Raw genomic sequence first — 18,819 nt, forward strand, 5'->3', positions numbered from 1 at the left:
AAGATTCAAATCTCTTGAAACCTTGTTACAGGACAAGATTATTAGAAAGGGGGTGAGAGGAAAAGAGACAATAAATGTTTTAATGGCATAAATTTCGAAAAATGATTGTGTTCTTTAAAGGTCCTGTGAAAGAGGTCCCTATTCCTCAAATTGCATTACAGTTCCATGACAAGTAAGGTCAGTTTAGTCTCAGTAAATCTTCTGGTTAGCTGCCAACGAGAGGAAGGTTTGTTGCCTCCCCAGTGATGGCACTGAAGAAATAAGTGATAGATTGGAAGTGTCTTAGAGTCAAGAATTGTTCATTAACAATATTTTTCTAACCCCATTCTGTCATGTTGGCTCATTACCGTATGTATTATAGTGAAATGTCCTGATTCTTCCTGCATCAGAGGGTGTTTGGGTAATACTGAATAGCTTGCATGTTTTTTTTGTCTTTCATGATCTGTTTTCTCTAAATAGAAATAGGATTGTCACAACTTCAGTGATACTGTAAATGGTTGGGTCAAGTTTTAAATCCTCAAAACCATCACTTGCTTATGCAAAATATCCTGGGGCAGAGGTTTTAATTTTTAGTCTTTTCGGAATTTTTAGGCAAGGTGAAGTGCTCCACTATGGAGAAGTCCCATGAGAAGGAGAGAAAGAATAGTGGGATTTTTTTTCTTCATAGGTGAACAGCAGAGAGAGAAATCCATTTATTGTGGCAGGAGGCCATGCTGTTAGTGCATGTCACAGTGCTGTCTGTTCCAGCATGAGCATTATGGAAAACTTTATCTGCAAATGTTCAAAGTACATGCTTATGTAATTGTCTTTTTCCTTAATGACTTTTTAAAAGTCTGCAACAGGTGTGTATCTAGCAGCTCTGCCAACACCTGGTGGTATTCAGATTGCTGGGAAGACTCCAAATGATGGCACCTATGAGCAGCACATATCTCATATGCAAAAGAAAATAAATGACACGATAGCAAAAAACAAGGAACTTTATGAGATTAATCCTCCAGTAAGTAAAACTTTTGTTCTTTAAAATGAAACATTCTGAGTCAAACATACATGCAGTGTATATCCATATCTCCTTAGTGACTGAATCATTCAGAACATAAGTTTCTTAATTAATAGAGATCTTTTTTGCTGTATTTTGGGAAGCTACTGGAATTTTCAGATCTCTTTAGCCACATAGCTGAAAGAGTCCTGAAGAAATCTGTAATTTCTGGGAGTGAGCCAGGATGTCTGTGTCATATTTTGTGGGTTTTTTATGTTAAAAAGTATTCAGTCTCGACCTTTGCTTGGATGAAATCCCCAGCACTTTTCACTCAGCTAGGAACTTTCATACAGTATCTCAATCTTCGAGATTTTTCAAGATCAGTACAGGCATAATTTTAATTAAGAAGTTTACAATAGTAACTTGCTGTCAATTTTAAAATCAAACTTCAAGAAAGCAGTACAAACCAGGGGCAGGAGTTGGACTTTGATCCTTGTGAATCCCTTCCAACTCAAGATATTCTGTTCCATGATTCTGTGATTCTAAATCAGTTTGTACTTATTTAGATTTATTTCACAGTAAAATTATTTTCAGAATGTTCTGATTCTTAGAACTGTTAACAAGTTTTTTCTGATTGAAATTATTTCTAAGCTATGTAGAACATCTGCTAATTCTTATATCCTTTTTAGGAACTACCTGAAGAAATCATAGGGTCTCCCATTCCAGAGCCAAGGCAACGTTCCAGGCTATTAAGATCCCAGTCAGAAAGCTCTGATGAAGTTACAGAGCTTGACCTTTCACATGGAAAAAAGGATGCTTTTGTCTTGGAGGTGATAAATGTTTTCAGTACTTATGTTCATACTTTTCTTCTCCTCAAATATATATTAAAAAAAAACACCAAAAAAACCCAAACAAACAAACAAACAGAGAAAAGTTTCCTTACTTATCTCCAGGGACACTTCTTAAATTGTGTAAATTTTTTTCCATTTTGTATCAGTAGAAAGTAGAATGTTGGATTTTGCTTTATCTCTCTTATTCTGTTCACCTAAAGCACAGCTATATTATGCCCAGGGACTATATCTGAAAAAAGATTGCCCTGCTGTTCATGGACATGTAGCAATATCTAGAATAATAAGAGCTTTTAAGAAATGCCCTTCTGCCTACTTCAAGCAGCAGATCAGACTGATCAAAAACTTAAATCTATTTTTATAAACATTGAGGTTCTGTGTTGTCACACTTTTGCAAAAAAAAAAAAAAAAAAAAGCTTGTATATTCTTCCTGTTTCAAAGCTCTTATTGTTATAGTTGAATAGTCAGAATAATTAGCTTCCAGAACTGGTGGTATTCAAAGCATTCAAAAAACTGCACGTGTTAAGAGAGCAAATAAGACTTGCCTTTCTGAATTTCAGCTGATGCTCTTCACAATCAAAGAATTCATAGCTTCCAGCAATACCTTCCAATTCTTTCTACAGTTACAACTAGAAAGAACACCACCTGTAGATAAAGAACTCCTCTACTCCATAGAATTCAAAGATGTGATTTCAACATTTAACAGTTTTGAAGGAAAGTCAGAAAGTATTAAAGAAGGGCTAGAGTTTTGATCAGCCTGTAGGTACAGGTATTACAAATACCTGTCCCTGGCTAAGAAAACACTTTAAATTACAGCCTGTAAGTGCAGCCTAAGGTACATTCAAGACTGTTAATCTTCACGAATCACCATCTTCTTAGAAAGTAATCTGGATGAAAAGTTGCAGATAGGGAGAATAAGAAAGTGGAAAAATAACAGGTTAGGAGAGGTTGGTATAATAAATTCAGATAAGTTAGTGCTTCTGCTCTTCTTTGGTTCTCCAGTGCATTACAAGGTAAACTGGAAAGTCTCTAAAAGTAACTTTGATGCCGGTTAACATTAAAAAGGGAAGAGGACAGTTTTCAGCAAGTATTTTTTGCAGCTGGTCTTAACAGGGCTTTGGTTTTAATGTTTTCATGTGACAGGAGGAGAATTGTTTCCTCAAAACAAAAGTTATGATTTATGCTCTCTGAGGCACTTTATTGAAAATCAGAAAATCCTATGCGAAGTTCAAAAGGAGTTGAATGCCTTTGTAAAAAATAGAGGATTTTGTAAGGCATTAAACAAAAAACAACACCAAAACCAAAACCCCAAAAAAGCAAACCCAAGGACTACTAAATACTGGAAAAAACATAAGCCCAGCCTTCATTTCACTTGTAAAGGCTGTCAAATAGAAGAGAGGTAGTGATAATAAAAGCTCAGCATACTTTTTCTGTCCACTTGCCTCATGAAGTGTGATACGTTATACCAAGGATCAGTTGGTTGAGGGGAGTTGGAACAAGAGAAGTTTTAAGGTTCATTCCAACCCAAACCATTCTATGATTCTGTGTTTATATACTACAAGCAGAGTTCAGCTCTTTTTCTACAGTTTTGGAGAATTCTTCCTTCTACCTTATTTATTAACTCCAGTATGGGCTCTAGATCTCCATGTGGAAGGGAAACAAATCTAAGTATGCTTTAGTGTACTATAGAGTGCATTAATATGGTGCTAATGCTTGCAAGAAAAATAAGATCCGATGTTTAAGGAATGTGTTGGTCCTAGAATATGCATCCCTGTGCTTTGGCAGTTCAATCTTTATAGAAAAAAAGACTTTTTAACCTGTGAAATCATTTACTACTGCCTTTGTTAAGAGATTAGATGTCAGAAACAATATTCCAGAAGCTTTAATTAGTCTCCTGACTGACCTTTCAAGAGCAAAATCATTGTTCACTGGAAATATGTAAGAAAAAGTTCACTGTGATGAGGAAATGCTAAGAGGTGCTGGGAAGGCAATTGTGAGAGGTAAAGCTGTCTGGGTTTTTTTTTATTATTTGGCTTTTTGGAGGTTTTGAGGAAAAAAAAAAAAAAAAGACAAACCCTCTTGAAGCGGGACAAGGAGAAACAATACCTGACAGAGAACCTTTTAATAATGGATGATTAAATGATGTCCAAAATACTTACAAGAACATGTTGGAAGTTAGAGGTTAAACTTGGATCTCTTGCAGATCAATAAGGCAGAATAAACCTAAAGACACATGAGAGAAGTACTGACAGAAGGTAACAGTCTGATCTAAAAGAAGGTTGGATGGAACAGATGTTATTTGGATTGGAAAAAATAATAATCCCCAAATTCACCTTTTTCCATTTTATTTTCTGCTGTTCTTTCTGAGGAAGGTTTTTTAAATGCTGGAAAGATTTTCATGTGTCTTTAGGACAGGCAAAGAATAATCACATCAGCGTAATAGAACTTAGCTGGAAAAAGCTATAAGTTATTATGTGGAACCTTGTTCAGCATTTTAAGTTGTTTTACAAAGCCTCTCTATATTATTATCTACTGCATTTTCTGTGTGTTCTGTGCACATAGCTTTTATACAGTCTAATTAAGAGAAGTGTTAAGCATATCATAGGCTGCTAGTTAAGATTCAGAGGTCTGGTTCATAGAATCCTTTTCAAAAATCTCAGCCGAGCTGCCAGATACAGATCTTTTGATGACAGAACTTTTACATCTTTCTGAGACTTCTTACTGGCAGAGCAATGTGATTTTCATCAATTATTCCTTTTTACAGATTGATGATACAGATGCAATGGAAGATGTGCATTCTTTACTGACAGATGTTCCACCACCTTCTGGTATAGTTAAAACTATATTTTTCTACTTTATGCTGTAGACTGTAAAAGGAAAAAAATAGAACTAGTTTTATTAAAAATTATTTTAGAAAAAGCCAGTAGAACTGAAAATATTACTGTTTCTGAAGATTTTTAGACTAAATGACTAATTTTTAGGTTTTAAGTCAATTAAAGGAGAACAGAAAACTAATTATTGCCTTGTATCAATCATCTTTATGCTATTTGTGGATGTATAGATATCTGTCATACCCTCCCTGATGGAACTCCTGGATCTGGATAAGAGATTAATGTAGTTGTCCATTATATGGAAATTGCTCTGGACATTTGGTTGTCCTTGTCTTCCTTGTTGTCATTGTGAGTTTCCCCATGTTTCTTCTGAGCAAACATCCGTTTCCTTCCTAATAACCGGTATAAGTGTCTATAATTTTGAGTCCTCTTGAGCTCAGAACTATCCTTGTCATAGTTATCTATTATTACCACCAAATCTTTTCTTCCTCATTGAAAATCCATTGTCCTACTGCCGTTGAACTTACTGCCCTAAACTAAGGCCATCAGCAATTACTTCATTTTATCCTCTTTTGCAGATAAGTTATGAATATGTTTGAAGCATAAAATCATGTGTTACAGATGTCTCTACTGTGAAAATGGGGAGTTTATTTTGTGTCTCTTTTTCCAATCTTATAATAATTGCATTTCCTTCAATGACACTTCATTCTGCTAGTTTGGCAAAGAGTCCTTGGTGAAGGAACTTACTAAATGTTTTCTGATGTCCCAAGTAGGCTGGTTCAGTCAGAGGCTTCTTGAGAGCTTGTGAACCATGACTGTTCCTTAGGAAAGTCTTCTTGGCTCCTCTGCAGTGTCTTGTTTTAACATCTGCCCACAAATTCCCTTTTCTGGAATAGCTGCTATGGGCTAGTAAAAGAGACATCTGTATTAGGCAAATAATTAATAGATCCCAGTCAGTAAGAGCTCCTCACTACTTAAAGATTAAAAAATCCTCTCCTCTGGTAGTGGAGCAAGTTTAAGTTAAGAGCTCAATGCCATTTAGTCAGCCGTTTGATTTTTTTGCCTTTTCTCTTGTTTATATGAATCTTTATTTTTCATTTGCCCACTTGTCTCCTTTAGACACATCTCTAAGATGGATTTTCTGATGGAAAATAAATACGAGACTCGTTTTCCACTGTTGTGGAAAGCTTTACTTAACAGTGGTGAACACTGATGTAAAAAAATAAAAAGGCATGTTTTTTGCTCTGGTGTTACCATCTCTTCATATTCTTTCCTTATCTTACTTGATTCTTTAATAAGATTTCTGCTTTTCATGTTCTGAAAGAAAATCTATTAATATTTATATCTTCTGCAAGCTGCTACACAATTTCTTTTCAAGCTTATTTATTGCTTTTATACTGGCCCTACCATATGGGCCTCTTTTCTGCTTATTTAACTGTATCTTCAGACTTCCAGGATTGCCTATTTGCTGTTTGTGGCTTTTCTTATTTTGCTGTTCAGTTATTTTCTGTTAAGTGCTGTTTATTTGCACTCAGTCTCTAGGTAGGTTCTTTACAGCATCTCTGTGGTGTGTGTCAAAGGTTGGCTTTTTAGCTTTCCCTTTCACACCTTTTTGATATATTTCCTCATTTGTACACAGTTTATCTGTTAGAAATTAGGCAGAGCAGTTGTGGATTTTGGGTGTTTACCCTTCCTTCAAGAATACTACATTTGTTTTTTTTTTAATGTCAATCTCATTTCTGGTGTATTATTTAATATTCAAAACTACATGAGGGAAAATGCTTGCAAAAAACATCAAGGTCACATGTTTCTTTAGAAGTATTTTTATATGTCAGTGTATAAAATAGACTTTCCCAAATATTTTCCTCACAGGTTTTTACAGTTGCAACACAGAAATTATGCCTGGTATAAATAACTGGACACCAGAAATTCAGGTAAGGTTATTTATTCAAAGAAAACTGGAACTTCTTGCTAATTGTGTTGAAATATGCTCTAGTAATTTAAATATCTATTAGAGAGCACTACTTTTCAAAGATAAATTAAAAGGAAATGAGGTTGGAAATAAAAGTAATATTTTGGTAAGAAAAACAGGGTATGAGAACCTGTGGGTTTTTTCAGTGCTGTTGTTTAACAGAGAACCTAATATAAAAGTATGAAAGTAATTACAGTAAATATGAACTTCAAGATTTTGTACTTTTTTTAAGATCTTGGCTGGATTTTGAAGCCTCTTAAACAGACTGTTGGCTGTGTTACTTAGCATGAGGTACTGAGTATAATAACACGTTGTGCATTATTTTCCTTCATTACGAATTTGTTTTGGTTTTAATATATTGGATAAACTATATTTCCTCATATTGGCAAACAAAAAATAAGTGTACTTGTTTCTAATTCAGATGTTCACAGCAGTAAGAGTATCCAGATTAAGCAACATTAACCCAACAAATCAAACACTTAATAAGAACTTTAATGATATCTGTGAGAATCTGTTGAAGGTAAGAATCTTAAATATTTTTTAATTGTTCAAGTGGAAGCAAAGTAAAATTAGGCTATGCTGAAAATAACATAGGTTTCATAATTACCTTTTGAAATTAGACTACAAAGTTTCTGTAATTCGTTTATAAGTTGCTCTAAAACTAAATTCAGCCTTTTTAGTATATTAAGGGTTTTGAAAGCTTTTTGAATTTGAAGGAATCCTGGCCATTCTGTCCTGACTTTTCACACGTGTAATTCTTCTTTAGGAAGAAATTAATACAGAATCACAGAATCCAATAGATTGGAAAAGATCTCTGAGATTGAGTCCAACCTTTGACCAAACATCACCATGTCTACCAGACATATGATCACTTCTCCTATGAAAAGAGTTTTGATTCCTAATTTCTCTACAATAAACCGTAGATTTGTATTTTGAGTGACACAAGTATCTCTTTTTCAACAGAGCTTGTATTTTAAACTCCGATCTATGGTTCCCTGCTGTCTTTGCCATGTAAACTTCACAGTTGCTCTACCAGAGGATGAATTAGTTCAGGTAAGTGAACTGTTTCTTTTGAGTGTCAGCATGTAGGCAGTCTGGGCCTTTAATTGGTGTTTGCTGCTCAGAGTGAACTGGGCTGTGATTTGATTTATTTGTATGTCTTGTGAATTCAGAAGTGAAACTCAAAGAGTTCATTCTTTTTCATCACTGACCATTGTGGCCTTGAGTTCACCAGTTTTGGTGAACTGAACCAGAGAATGGGTCAGCTTGGAAGGGACCACAGTGGATCATCTGGTCCCATCTCCCTTCTCAAGCAGGATCAGCCCTAGAGCACGTGGCACAGGATTGTGGCCAGGCAGTTCTGAAATATCCCCAGTGAGGAAGACTCCACACCCTCTTTGGGCAGCCTGTTCTATTGCACAGTAAAGAAGTTCTTCCTCATGTTCAGGTGGAACTTCCTATGCGTCAGTTTGTGCCTGTTGCTGCCATTGTAACTGTCTCATTTTTTCTTGCCATTTTAAGATGATGTGTTGTATTTTCATTATTTTTAGACAAAATGGGAGTTTTTTTAGAAGTACAGCATCACTGTTGTGTTCAGTTAAACACCATTTTCTCTTAAAAATACGATGATTGTGAATTTCAGTGATCTTTTTAAATGTCTGTTCACAAAGAAAAAGGAAAAAACTGATGAACAAATCCACAAATATGGGACAAACAGACCTAACAACAGACCTTACTATTACCTTTTCGGCTCTGCTGTTGAGGGTTTTAATGGGTATGCTTAGATGATTTTTTTCCCCCCATATTCTGTTTCTATGCCAAAAGCTGCTTGTTTTCAAAATTATTTTTGCAGATTGCACAAGATATTAAGTTACCTAATAAGCTGTTTCTGATTTGCAGATTGCAGTCACAGCTGTTGCAATTACATATGACAAAAATCAAGCATTACAAGCCAACAAAGCCCCTACAGAAAAATCACAACAAAGAGGTAAATATTGTAATGAAAAGAGATAGTATTTTTCTTTCCTTTTTTTAGTTTCCCCCCGGTACTTAATGAGACTGCATTTTAATTTCAGTGACATGTAAATATTTTTACAGGGAGGTTTTTTCAAAACATAGAGGTTTTTTAGAGTTCATATATATACCTCCAGCAGGATGACTTGCTTATCAAGTATTTAGGTATTTGCTTTACAATATCAACAAACTTATGGTAACACAAGGATAAAATTTGGTATTTCCTTATTCCATATTTCCTTATTCCATTTACCATATTTCTTTGATTATTTTTAACTAAACAAATCAGAGTAACAGATGATGACATTTTCATTGTATTTTGAAACACGTGGTGTAAGTCATCAGAGGGTACTTGTTCTTATAAGCACCAAATTTTGTCCTTACTTCAAGAAAGTAGAAAACGAGTTATTCATAATACTTAAAGAAAAAACCCTTCTGAAATCCCTTAAGCAGGTCAGCAATGGTTTTGGAGATCAGTGAAGCATATGGAATATGGAGGGAATGGAAGGGACTGCTATAATCTGCATATGTCATCTTGCTAATGAAGCACCATCTTATGCTAGAAATGTATACATGCAATCTGGAAATGGGAATTCAGACAGAATTTTGAAGATGCTAGATTCTGAGGAATGGAATTAGGTAGAAGACAGAGCCATATGTTTCTAAAAGATTAGTTATAGCTGACTTCTTCAGCATATTGTTTTCTTTCATGTGAAATAAATCCAAACGTTAATTTTTACTGTAATGTTTAGCTGACATAGATCCAACTGCAGAATCAAAACTAAAATGCATGAATTCACTTGGTGTTTTTTCCTAAAAATACTAAATCACATCCTCTTCAATGGAACACAGATTCTGTTCAGTGTTACAGCTGGATTTATTGTCAGACATCTAACTGTCCCTACAGAACTATTTGCACTTGCTGAAAAAATCTATTCCAGTGAGACCTGACTAAATTGAATCTGCTAATTATTACTTGCAAATCTTATTTTGGGGATCAGTTATCAATTGGGAATATTTTCATTGTTGAAGCATCTACAGACAATGAAGAACAGCTACAATTTCCATTGGAACTTTGCTCTGATCCGCTTGCTTCTCAACCATTCTCTCCAGCTAAAGGTCAGTTAAGTGGAGGAATGTTAAGCTATTGCTTTTTATTGATTTTTGAGTTCTGATCTTTCATGGTTGCTATGGCTTTAAAATATCTGTACTTTCACATGCTTTAAATATTCTTTTCTACCTAAGCATAATGGATATTTTTACTTCTGAAGTCAAATTTTTTGATTCACATAGGATGAGTTGGCTAATAATTCTATTGTTTTTTCTATAGATTTCCTGTATCAGTTCTATCTTTACATTTATAATGTTGAAAATCCTGCAAACCACTGGGTGTTTGGTGTCATTTGACTTAATTATAAATTACCTAATAATTAGGCTTGCTGCATATTGCTTTGTTTCTGTAAATGGCCCATGGAAAATACCTCCATGATTTCTCAGCATCAGATAATTAATCTGATTGTTTTCATGGTGGGAAATACTTTATCTAGCAAGTACTGGTTGCATGCTGATTTTTTTTTTTTTTTAAGTGAAAGGAGCTGAAACTTGTGTAGTAAATAATTTGTACAGTGCAGCACATTTCAGCTGTTAAACAGCTGCTTTGTCTTACCTGAGATAGAGCAGCATTTCAAGAATGGTTGTCACAGTTTTTCTACGGCTGCATGAAAAATCAGGTGGTCATTCATTGAAATCAGCCATCTTTACTTCCTTCTCCATTGTTGGATTATCCACTCACCAAAATGGATAGTGAAAGGAAATTTAGTATCTGTGAATTACTGTAAACATTTTTCACTAAAATGTTCAAGAGCTCCTTTTTTTTTTTTGCCCATTACATCAGTTGTATAAAGAAGGGTACCTGTCACATTTACATGTACTTTCAGAGATCATATTAATTTCAGCAGTAATATTCTCGTTGCTTTGCATTTTTCTTAAGCCATTTGCACGTGCTTAACTTTTAGTTGGTCACATCGTGATACTGTTGACCTTTTATTTTCAAAAAGGGGAGCTATCCAGAAATATTCAGACACTGGAGAGTGTCTCTCTCACTGTTAGTGGACTGTTACCTGTGTACTGGGCACTGACCAGTGGAGGGCAGCCTGTTCCCATGTATCCCTTTTCCTGATGTTCTTCACATTCCATATCGTGCTGTACACGATAGCTGGATAACTGTTCCATCTGTCATTTCTTCACATCTAGAGTCAAGCTTTCATTATAGTTACATTTACTTAGCAGCTCATTTAATATATTGCTACTTTTCTATGGGATTGTTATTTTAAAAATATTTGTGTACAACCTGATACAATGATGAATTTTAATAAATAATCATATTAAAATTACAAGATAGATTTAGTAAAGGTAATGGTTTGTAGTAATTGTGTCCCTGTCAAAGAATATAGGATACTATATAGAGGGAGTAGGGTTTTTATATTTTACCCTAAAATTTTTTATAAGAATTACAGAATTGTTTGGGTTGGAAGGGACGTTAAAGCTTATTCAGTTCCAACCCCCCTGCCATGGGCAGGGACACGTTTCAGTAGACCAGGTTGCTCAGAGCCCCATCCAGCCTGGGCTTGAGCACTTCCAGGGATGGGCCACCCACAGCTCCTAAGGGCAACCTTTGCCAGTGCCTTACCACTCTCACAGGAAAGAATTTCTTCCTAATATCTAATCTAAACCTACTGTATTCCAGTTTGAAGCCGTTTCCCCTTTTCCTGTTGCTACATGCCCTTGTAAATAGTTTCTCTCCATCTTTCTTGAAAGCTGTGTGACTCTGATAAATATATTCTCTGAACGGGCTTACTTTTGTCTTATTAGAAACCCTGGAGGGTGCAAGTTCCCACACAGGTATTCCTGCTGCTCAGAGAGGTGAGTTTACCTTTTTTAGCCATATGCCAGCACAGAAAGAGCATTCTTGGGCTATTGGTATACTCTTTTTGGATGTGTCTTAATCCAGGAAGCGTTTACTAGTTAACTGAGAATGCATGCTCTGGTGTGGCTTAATGATATCATAATATTTTGATGTGTTTTTTTAACGACATAAGTCAGATTTGTTAACAAGAAGTGACTCTCTGTCAGATATATTGAATACCACTTTATCTGACTAAGAAAATTAGTTCCCTGAAAGAGCTGTTTTGCTTGTCTTAATTTGAAGTTAGCATGTGTTCCTTCCGTTTCTTCAGGGTAATGAAGAAACGGTGTTTGCAAACCCTTCTTTTATTTTTAAAGATACGCAAACACCCCTGCAACTAATACCAAAAAGTCATAGCAGAAACAACTCTTACTTCTTATTGTAATGATAATGGGAGGGGGTGTTGGAGGGAGGATGTTGGGGCAAGAAGACAGCGTTTCGTAAGAATTCATTTGTGTTTAAAACCGAGGTGTTGTTTCAGCTTGTGACTCTTATCCTCATCACCAAAGCTTTTTTTTTTCAGTCTGTAGGTTAGTTCTTGATAAAGGCAGTTCGGAAGTTTAAATTATGATCAGCAGCTCTTTGTGAGGAAAAGAACAGCAATGAAAATTGAAATTAAAAAAGGCTTAAAATAAAGTTAAAGAAGCCAGAACTTAATACCTAAACTGAGATTAAAAAAAAAAACTAATCTAGCATAAGTCATTAATGACTGTATTTGCATGTTTTTTCAGTGATGAAGTCCCAGTCAGGCAGTTGGTTCAGAGCTGGGACATCACCAGAAATTGGTATACTGGTTTGGACAAGTTCAAACCTGTACTGTAACTTTTCCTTTAAACAGACCTTGAAGGGGATGGTTGTTCTCTCTCAGTAATTGCTTCCTCAAAAGGAGCATTGAGATGAGCAAGAGACATCATCCATATTTTTTTTTCTGTTTTTTTTCTTTTGTTTTTCTGTCTGTGTTTTCAGCAACGTCAGTTGATTACAGTTCCTTTGCAGACAGATGCAACAACTGGATAGAGCTCATTAAACTGAAAGCTCAGACCATAAGGCGCGGATCAATTAAGACAAGTAGGCGGCTGTTTCTACCACATTATGATAATCTGAGACATATCTCTGATTTCCCAGTGGTGACTAGCGGAGTTCTCTGTCCAGCAGTAGCATTTGCAGATCACGCGTAGAATGAATTCTGAGTGTGAAAACTGCCGACATTGTTGACGTCTCTGTAAGCTCACGTAGGGTTTATGAACCAGTAGCATAAAAAGCCAAATAACAGCATTTCTGTTCACTTAGTAAAAATTAGCTCTCGATAAATGTGTACGCCTACTAATTGTGTAACATACACTGCATGGATGTAGGTGTATGTATGATCTTGGAAAATTTGGGGTGAGAAACAGGAAGCAATCACCAAGGTGACAGTCAAGGCAATGGTCACTAAATTAGCAAGTGGTGAGTTGTTTTTTAGTAGTTCTTTGGCCACAGGTCTGACTATCTTGCTTAAATTAGCAGAGATTAATACCTGTTTTAATGGAAAATGCTGCACTGGGGAAACACAACAACTTTCACACTTCCTGTAATTTGTTCCTCCAGCAGAATACGTATTTCAAAATGTTGGCACTTTTTTCTTTACCTTCACTTTATAACTGATTGTTGTATGTGCAGCTGCTCGCCTCAATGTTTTCCTTTGCAGGAATGCCACTCTTCCAAATAAATGCCATTTCAGCTTTTTGTCTCCTTTTGCATGCTTTGCATGATGATTTCCTTTCTCACGTGATATGGCTGAGCATCACAGGCAGCTGAATGTTGTCACCAAGCTATTTGGAAACCCTAAAGAAGAGGTTTTGTGTTTTGGGAAACGGTGGTCGACCCTGATAGTTACTTTCTCCTCTTTTTTCCCCATCTTTTTAGCTGCTTCACTCGATAAAGCGAGTCCATTGGCTGAGGGATACTTACGGCACCGTTCTGTTCCGTCGTGCACCAACTCTACCGTCTCAGTTGTTAAGATGACACCTCTTTCTTTTCTACCTGGGGCTAAAATAACCAAATACCTCGGGATAATCAACATGTTTTTTATACGAGAAACCACTTCTCTGCGTGAGGTGAGCTGCGTGCCAGGGATTAGCGATTTTTTGTTAACTGTGATAATCAGAGGTAAATATCTGAAGAGGTTTGAGTTGAGGTGTGGCACAGCCAGGGAGCAGGATTTGTGTCACTTGAGGGCTGGTGCTGAGTGGGGAGTAAGTTCTATTACCCTGTTTTTGTTGGAGAACACAGAGAGCTGCTTTGTGTTTGGCAACGCTAGGAAAGGGTTACTTAACCATTGCCATTGCTGTTGAATTGGATAGAATACTATAATACTAAACCAATGAGTTCTTAGGCAGAACTATATAAAAAAAAAGGATCTTTGACCAACAGTGATAGTTTGGATCATTTGATCCTAAACCAGAGATTAAGTTAAACGCTGAAAGAAATAAATTTGTAGAATCACAGGATGGCCTGGGTTAGAAGGGACCTTAAAGATCATCTAGTTCCAAACCCTTACTACCAGACCAAATCATATATTCTTCTCTCTTTTAGCAAGCTCAATGATTAACTTTCACAGTGTATTTGGATTTTAAAACACGAGGTTACCCATGTCATTGGTAACTGTTGTGCCGATTTTTAACATTGCATTCTGTGAGTTCTCTGTAACAAAACTCTGTGTGATGAATGTCAAGAACTACACCAGGGAGTCTACAACCACACAACCAGGTTACAGGTGTAGCTAGTGATACTCAGTGACCTCCATTCTGGGTCTGGAAAACAAATAATCCTCTGAGCATGCCAAAATGCAAGCTGTGTTCCTTTGGGGAAGTAGCTGCATCTTTCTGCTTTTGGCCACAGAAATAGACTGTACCTCTTGTCTGGTTTGCCAGTGCTGATGGAGGTGCTGTTTCTTACTGGTTACACATGGATAAAATTACAGAGCAGATGTTAATAAAGATGATCAGCCTTCATGAGAAGGAGCTGTGAGCTCTCTAGAGAAACTTCAATCAGACAAACGTCGTGTTTGGATTTTGCAAGTTACAGCCCCTTTTAACTTGGGAAATCTACGTGTGAGAAGGACAGTATTTTCAAAAGGTTGTATGGTCAGACCAGGGAAATGGTTACATGACATTTCTGTATGAAGTGCAGCTTCTGTAGGTACAAGTTCAGTAGCTGATAAGCAGCTTTGGGAACTGTGATAGCAGATCCCAGGACAGACTTTGGGACAGGATTGCTCAAGAATCTGATTCAGCTCCTCCATGAAGTTGGGACAGTCTCTGGGATACTGTCAGTGTGCTGTTTCCAGCACCCAGGGCAGCTAATTTAAATTGCTTCAGCCACATAGGCTGTGGTACAAACTAGTTGTAACACTGGTTGCACAGTATTGCCCTGAGGCTGTAAGAGAGTCAGAACAGGGCAGTTATTATATCCAATTCCAGCATTGTGTTTCAGGTTCCACAGGAAAGTAATTAGCAGCATTTGTGTTGTTATTGCTTACAGAATATTGAGGCCCTATGAATGCTCTCATAGGCTGAAGTATATAACCAGAATCAAAAATGAATGATAATTTAAAATCTGATTGATCCAGTAGTTTTAGGTTTTGCTATTTACACGTGGGTATTGGTAATCTGTTTGTTACTTGTCATCATTCAACTTTGTATTAGGCTTACAATGTATTTTTTTCCCTATCAGATGCTGTAACTGTTAAAACACTTGGACAAAATCAAAATTTCATGATAAACTTGCATTGAATTTTTGGCTATGATTTTTGGCTGCAGTTGACTTCATTCCTGCTTTATGCCGGGATTGATAAAGTTATACTTGCCCTTTGTTTTTAAATTTTCCTCCAAGATATGTTTTTCTCATGTCTTTATGAGTCTGTTCAAGGTAGATTATACTTCTTCCAGTGGATATGAGTACAGCCCATATAATTTCAGTTTAGATCAGTCTCCTTCTACCTGCCTCTTTCATTTTCATCAGTGGCGCGCACACACACACACACACACACACACGTGGGAAGTCTGGTGGTCTTGCCTTTCACTTTCATTTTGAAATTTTACAGATATTTTGAACCAATAGTGAACTCTGTTTGATCAGTAATTTTCTTAGTTTTTCCTGTGGATTTTTACTTTTTTGGTTGGTTGCCTGGTTGGTGTATGTTTTTCCCCAATGTGTTGTTCACATTCTTTCATAAGACTTATCTAGGAAAATCCATACTTTGTTGTTTTCCTTCTCCTTTCACATCAGTTTAAATTATTCAACTTGGCACCAAAGAAGTAAAAATTCCCCACAAGCACCATCAAGTCAAAAAAATTAATGAATCGGGATGGCCAGAAGTTCCTTTGGGCTTCAAGGAGGAAAATAAAATAAATAGCTTGAATAGCTCCAGTCTCTGCTCTGTCCCTTGCTTACTTCTTATTTTGAAGGATCATTTCTTTACTGAGTGTTGAGAACTAATGACAGTCATTAACATAGATGAAGTTGGAGTGATCAGAGGTAATGGCCACTCCTTGCTGGTAATTTCTAAGAAGTCTAAATCTCTCTTAATCCTCAGTATGAATTATTCTTTATTTGCTTTCCAGTTATCAAAAAAAAAAAAAAAAAAAAGGGCAATATCCTTCCTGATGAAAGACTAAAGCTGTTACTGAACTGTCATTGGAATGTTAAATGTTCCTGCAGAGGTGTAGGAATGTCTGAAAAGCATGGGTATATGGAATATACTGACTGCAGAGAATGAGTCACAAATGAATAACCTGCTTGTCATACTTTCCCTCAGACAGTAAGTTCATAGAATCACAGAGTGGTTTGGGTTGGAAGGGACCTTAAAGATCATCTCATTCCAACCCCCTGGCATGGGTAGGGTCACCTTCCACTAGAACAGGTTTCCCAAAGCCCCATCCAACCAGGGATGGGGTATCCACAACTTCTCTGGGATGAATTTCTTCCTAATATCTAATCTAAACCTACACACTGTGAGAGTGTCAAGCCATTCCCCCTTGTCCTGTCATTCCAGGCCCTTTTAAATAGTCTGTCTCCATCTGATCTTTAACTGTGACCAGCTAAACAGTGAATAGCTTTTAACTTCTCTACAATACACCATTTAGGATGCACTGAAATATTCAGTTTATAAATATTTACGAAAAGTATTCAGCATCTTGTATCTAGTCCCAACATAACATGTAATATTTTTTTTTTCCATTTTAGGAGGGCGGTGTCAGTGGTTTTCTCCATGCTTTTATTGCTGAAGTGTTTGCAATGGTGAGAGCTCACGTTGCAGCTCTGGGGGGGAATGCAGTTGTCTCCTACATAATGAAGCAGTGTGTCTTCATGGAGAATCCAAACAAAAATCAGGTAAATTAGGATGTGAAGTAACAGTGCTGTTGTGGTTAGTATGATACAAATAAACATTTGATGTATTTAAAAACCAGCAGCTCTGAAGAGCCGTGTCTGCATAACACTTCTGGATGTCTTGTGATAATGCTTGAAGAAGCCAAGAGACTTCTCGAACACCTGCCTTAAAACACAATTAGGAATAGGCTTCAGAAATACCCAGATGGGTAAAAATACTGAGTTTACCAGAATGAAGTAAATTGCAGGAAACAGATGCACAGTAGTGCTGAACTTACTTAGTTTTCCTGATGTTGCAGTGCAGGATTTTCATCCAAACTCCCTGTAAAAATACCTGGAGTTGCTGATATAAAATGCTCCATTTTGTACATAAAAGGGACAAAGCTTTATTAGTAACGACTAACAATTGAATATGATAATTTTGGTAAATGGAATATGTTCGAAACAGTAGTGAAAGCAAGCACAGCTACCCAGATATTTCATTTGTGGTGTCTTACAAGACTCCATCTGCATGTTTGATAGCACACAGGTGAGTGAATATAAAAGAAAATATGGCACAGATTGCGTCACTAATAAATTCTAATTATTTGTCTTTCTCTTGATCCCCATTGACCTTTCTGCGTAGTTAGATCTAGCAGATACAAGTAAACATAAAATATGCTATTGTTTAATGTTTAGTAACTGTGTATTGTCTTTTCTTCCAGGCTCAGTGTTTAATAAATGTCAGTGGTGACGCCGTCATATTTGTCCGTGAGTCTGAGCTGGAAACATTACCAGCACAGCCTTCTACGGCTGTTCCTCAGCCCACGAGTTCTGCAGGAGATGTCACAACATGAAGACAGAAAAAGTGAAATAGTCTCTGCCAAATATGAAGATAATTTAAAGTGTGGGAATGTTTAGGTTTGCATCTTCAAAATCAGTCTCCATAACATTCATAGCCAAAATCCAAGACAATCACCTTTTTTCTTGGTGGTGTGTTTTTTTTGTGGGTTTTGTGTTTTTTGGTTTTGTTTTTTTTTTTTTTTTTTTTGTGGTTAAACTTTATGTGAGAGTCAGGGCAGTGTACTGGCAGGTGGGCTCTGATTCTTTTGTTACAATTCCAGGCTGCAGTGAAACCTAGGCAGGAGGTGAAGCATTGAGGGTGCGGATTAGAATAGCAGGCGTCACATAGAACTGTGGAATTAAGCAAAAATTCTGTTGTATTTTTGAGCTGTTCAACAGGACCACAATAAGTTGTAATTCAGAACCATTTCTGAGGTTGGATGTCATATGAGCTGACTCTCAGGTCGAGGTGGGAAGGAGGTGATTTTGTTAGCAGCCTTTGTCCAAGGAGGGAGAGATTTGTGTCCAGGCCAAGAAAATGCAGGCTGGAGCCTGAATTTCCCTTGGATTGTAGAGTGTGAAGAGGGAAAAGCAGCACCAAAAAGTCACAGTTTGAATTTCTGCACACTAAAACTATTTTTATTTTTTCTTTCATTTTTCTTTTTTTTTTCCTATTTTTTTTCTTTTTTTTTTTCCTTTTTTAATGTTGGGGAGTTTTGTTCTGTTTCTGTGGACTGTTTGTGAACTGCTGGGTTATTTTTTTTATAATCATTACTATACAGTAGATGTTCGGGGTGGGTATTTGAGAGGTGTTTTTTTTTATTTTATTTTATTTTGTTCTTTGTTTTTAAAAAGGTGCCAGACCACAGTACTGTGTTCCTGGGCATGGTGGTCATGGGGGGTGGGAGGGAAAGAACAAAAAGTTCCAAAGTGTGTTTGGTGCTATTAAATGATGTTCACTTCAATATTGACAAAACAAGTCTTTCTGTTATTTAAAGGTTTTGTGGAAGAATTGTCTTGAG

The 18,819-nt window shown here is 36.5% G+C and overlaps 1 protein-coding gene across 13 annotated transcripts in view; it reads left to right on the forward strand.

Moving 5' to 3' along the window:
* The window catches only part of C2CD5 (C2 calcium dependent domain containing 5), a 64,319-nt gene extending 46,386 nt beyond the window's left edge, over nt 1-17,933 (forward strand). For 11 of the 13 annotated variants that reach the window (XM_027905355.1, XM_027905364.1, XM_027905385.1 and 8 more), the window contains 13 exons: nt 833-997; nt 1,666-1,806; nt 4,589-4,652; nt 6,528-6,589; nt 7,049-7,147; nt 7,591-7,680; nt 8,527-8,614; nt 9,673-9,759; nt 11,512-11,562; nt 12,572-12,673; nt 13,511-13,701; nt 16,832-16,978; nt 17,680-17,933. In XM_027905355.1, the coding sequence (XP_027761156.1) occupies nt 833-997; nt 1,666-1,806; nt 4,589-4,652; nt 6,528-6,589; nt 7,049-7,147; nt 7,591-7,680; nt 8,527-8,614; nt 9,673-9,759; nt 11,512-11,562; nt 12,572-12,673; nt 13,511-13,701; nt 16,832-16,978; nt 17,680-17,811 (1,419 nt within the window). In that variant the 3' untranslated portion in view covers nt 17,812-17,933. The remainder of the gene's footprint in view (nt 1-832; nt 998-1,665; nt 1,807-4,588; nt 4,653-6,527; nt 6,590-7,048; nt 7,148-7,590; nt 7,681-8,526; nt 8,615-9,672; nt 9,760-11,511; nt 11,563-12,571; nt 12,674-13,510; nt 13,702-16,831; nt 16,979-17,679) is intronic. The other 2 variants (XM_027905330.1, XM_027905392.1) reach the window with 1 other exon arrangement.
* Nucleotides 17,934-18,819: the final 886 nt, after the last annotated feature.

This window comes from Empidonax traillii, unplaced genomic scaffold (assembly GCF_003031625.1).
Source record: "Empidonax traillii isolate 1590-97213 ecotype Southwest subspecies unplaced genomic scaffold, ASM303162v1 scaffold25:size3598162, whole genome shotgun sequence".
NCBI classification, from domain to species: Eukaryota; Metazoa; Chordata; class Aves; order Passeriformes; family Tyrannidae; genus Empidonax; species Empidonax traillii.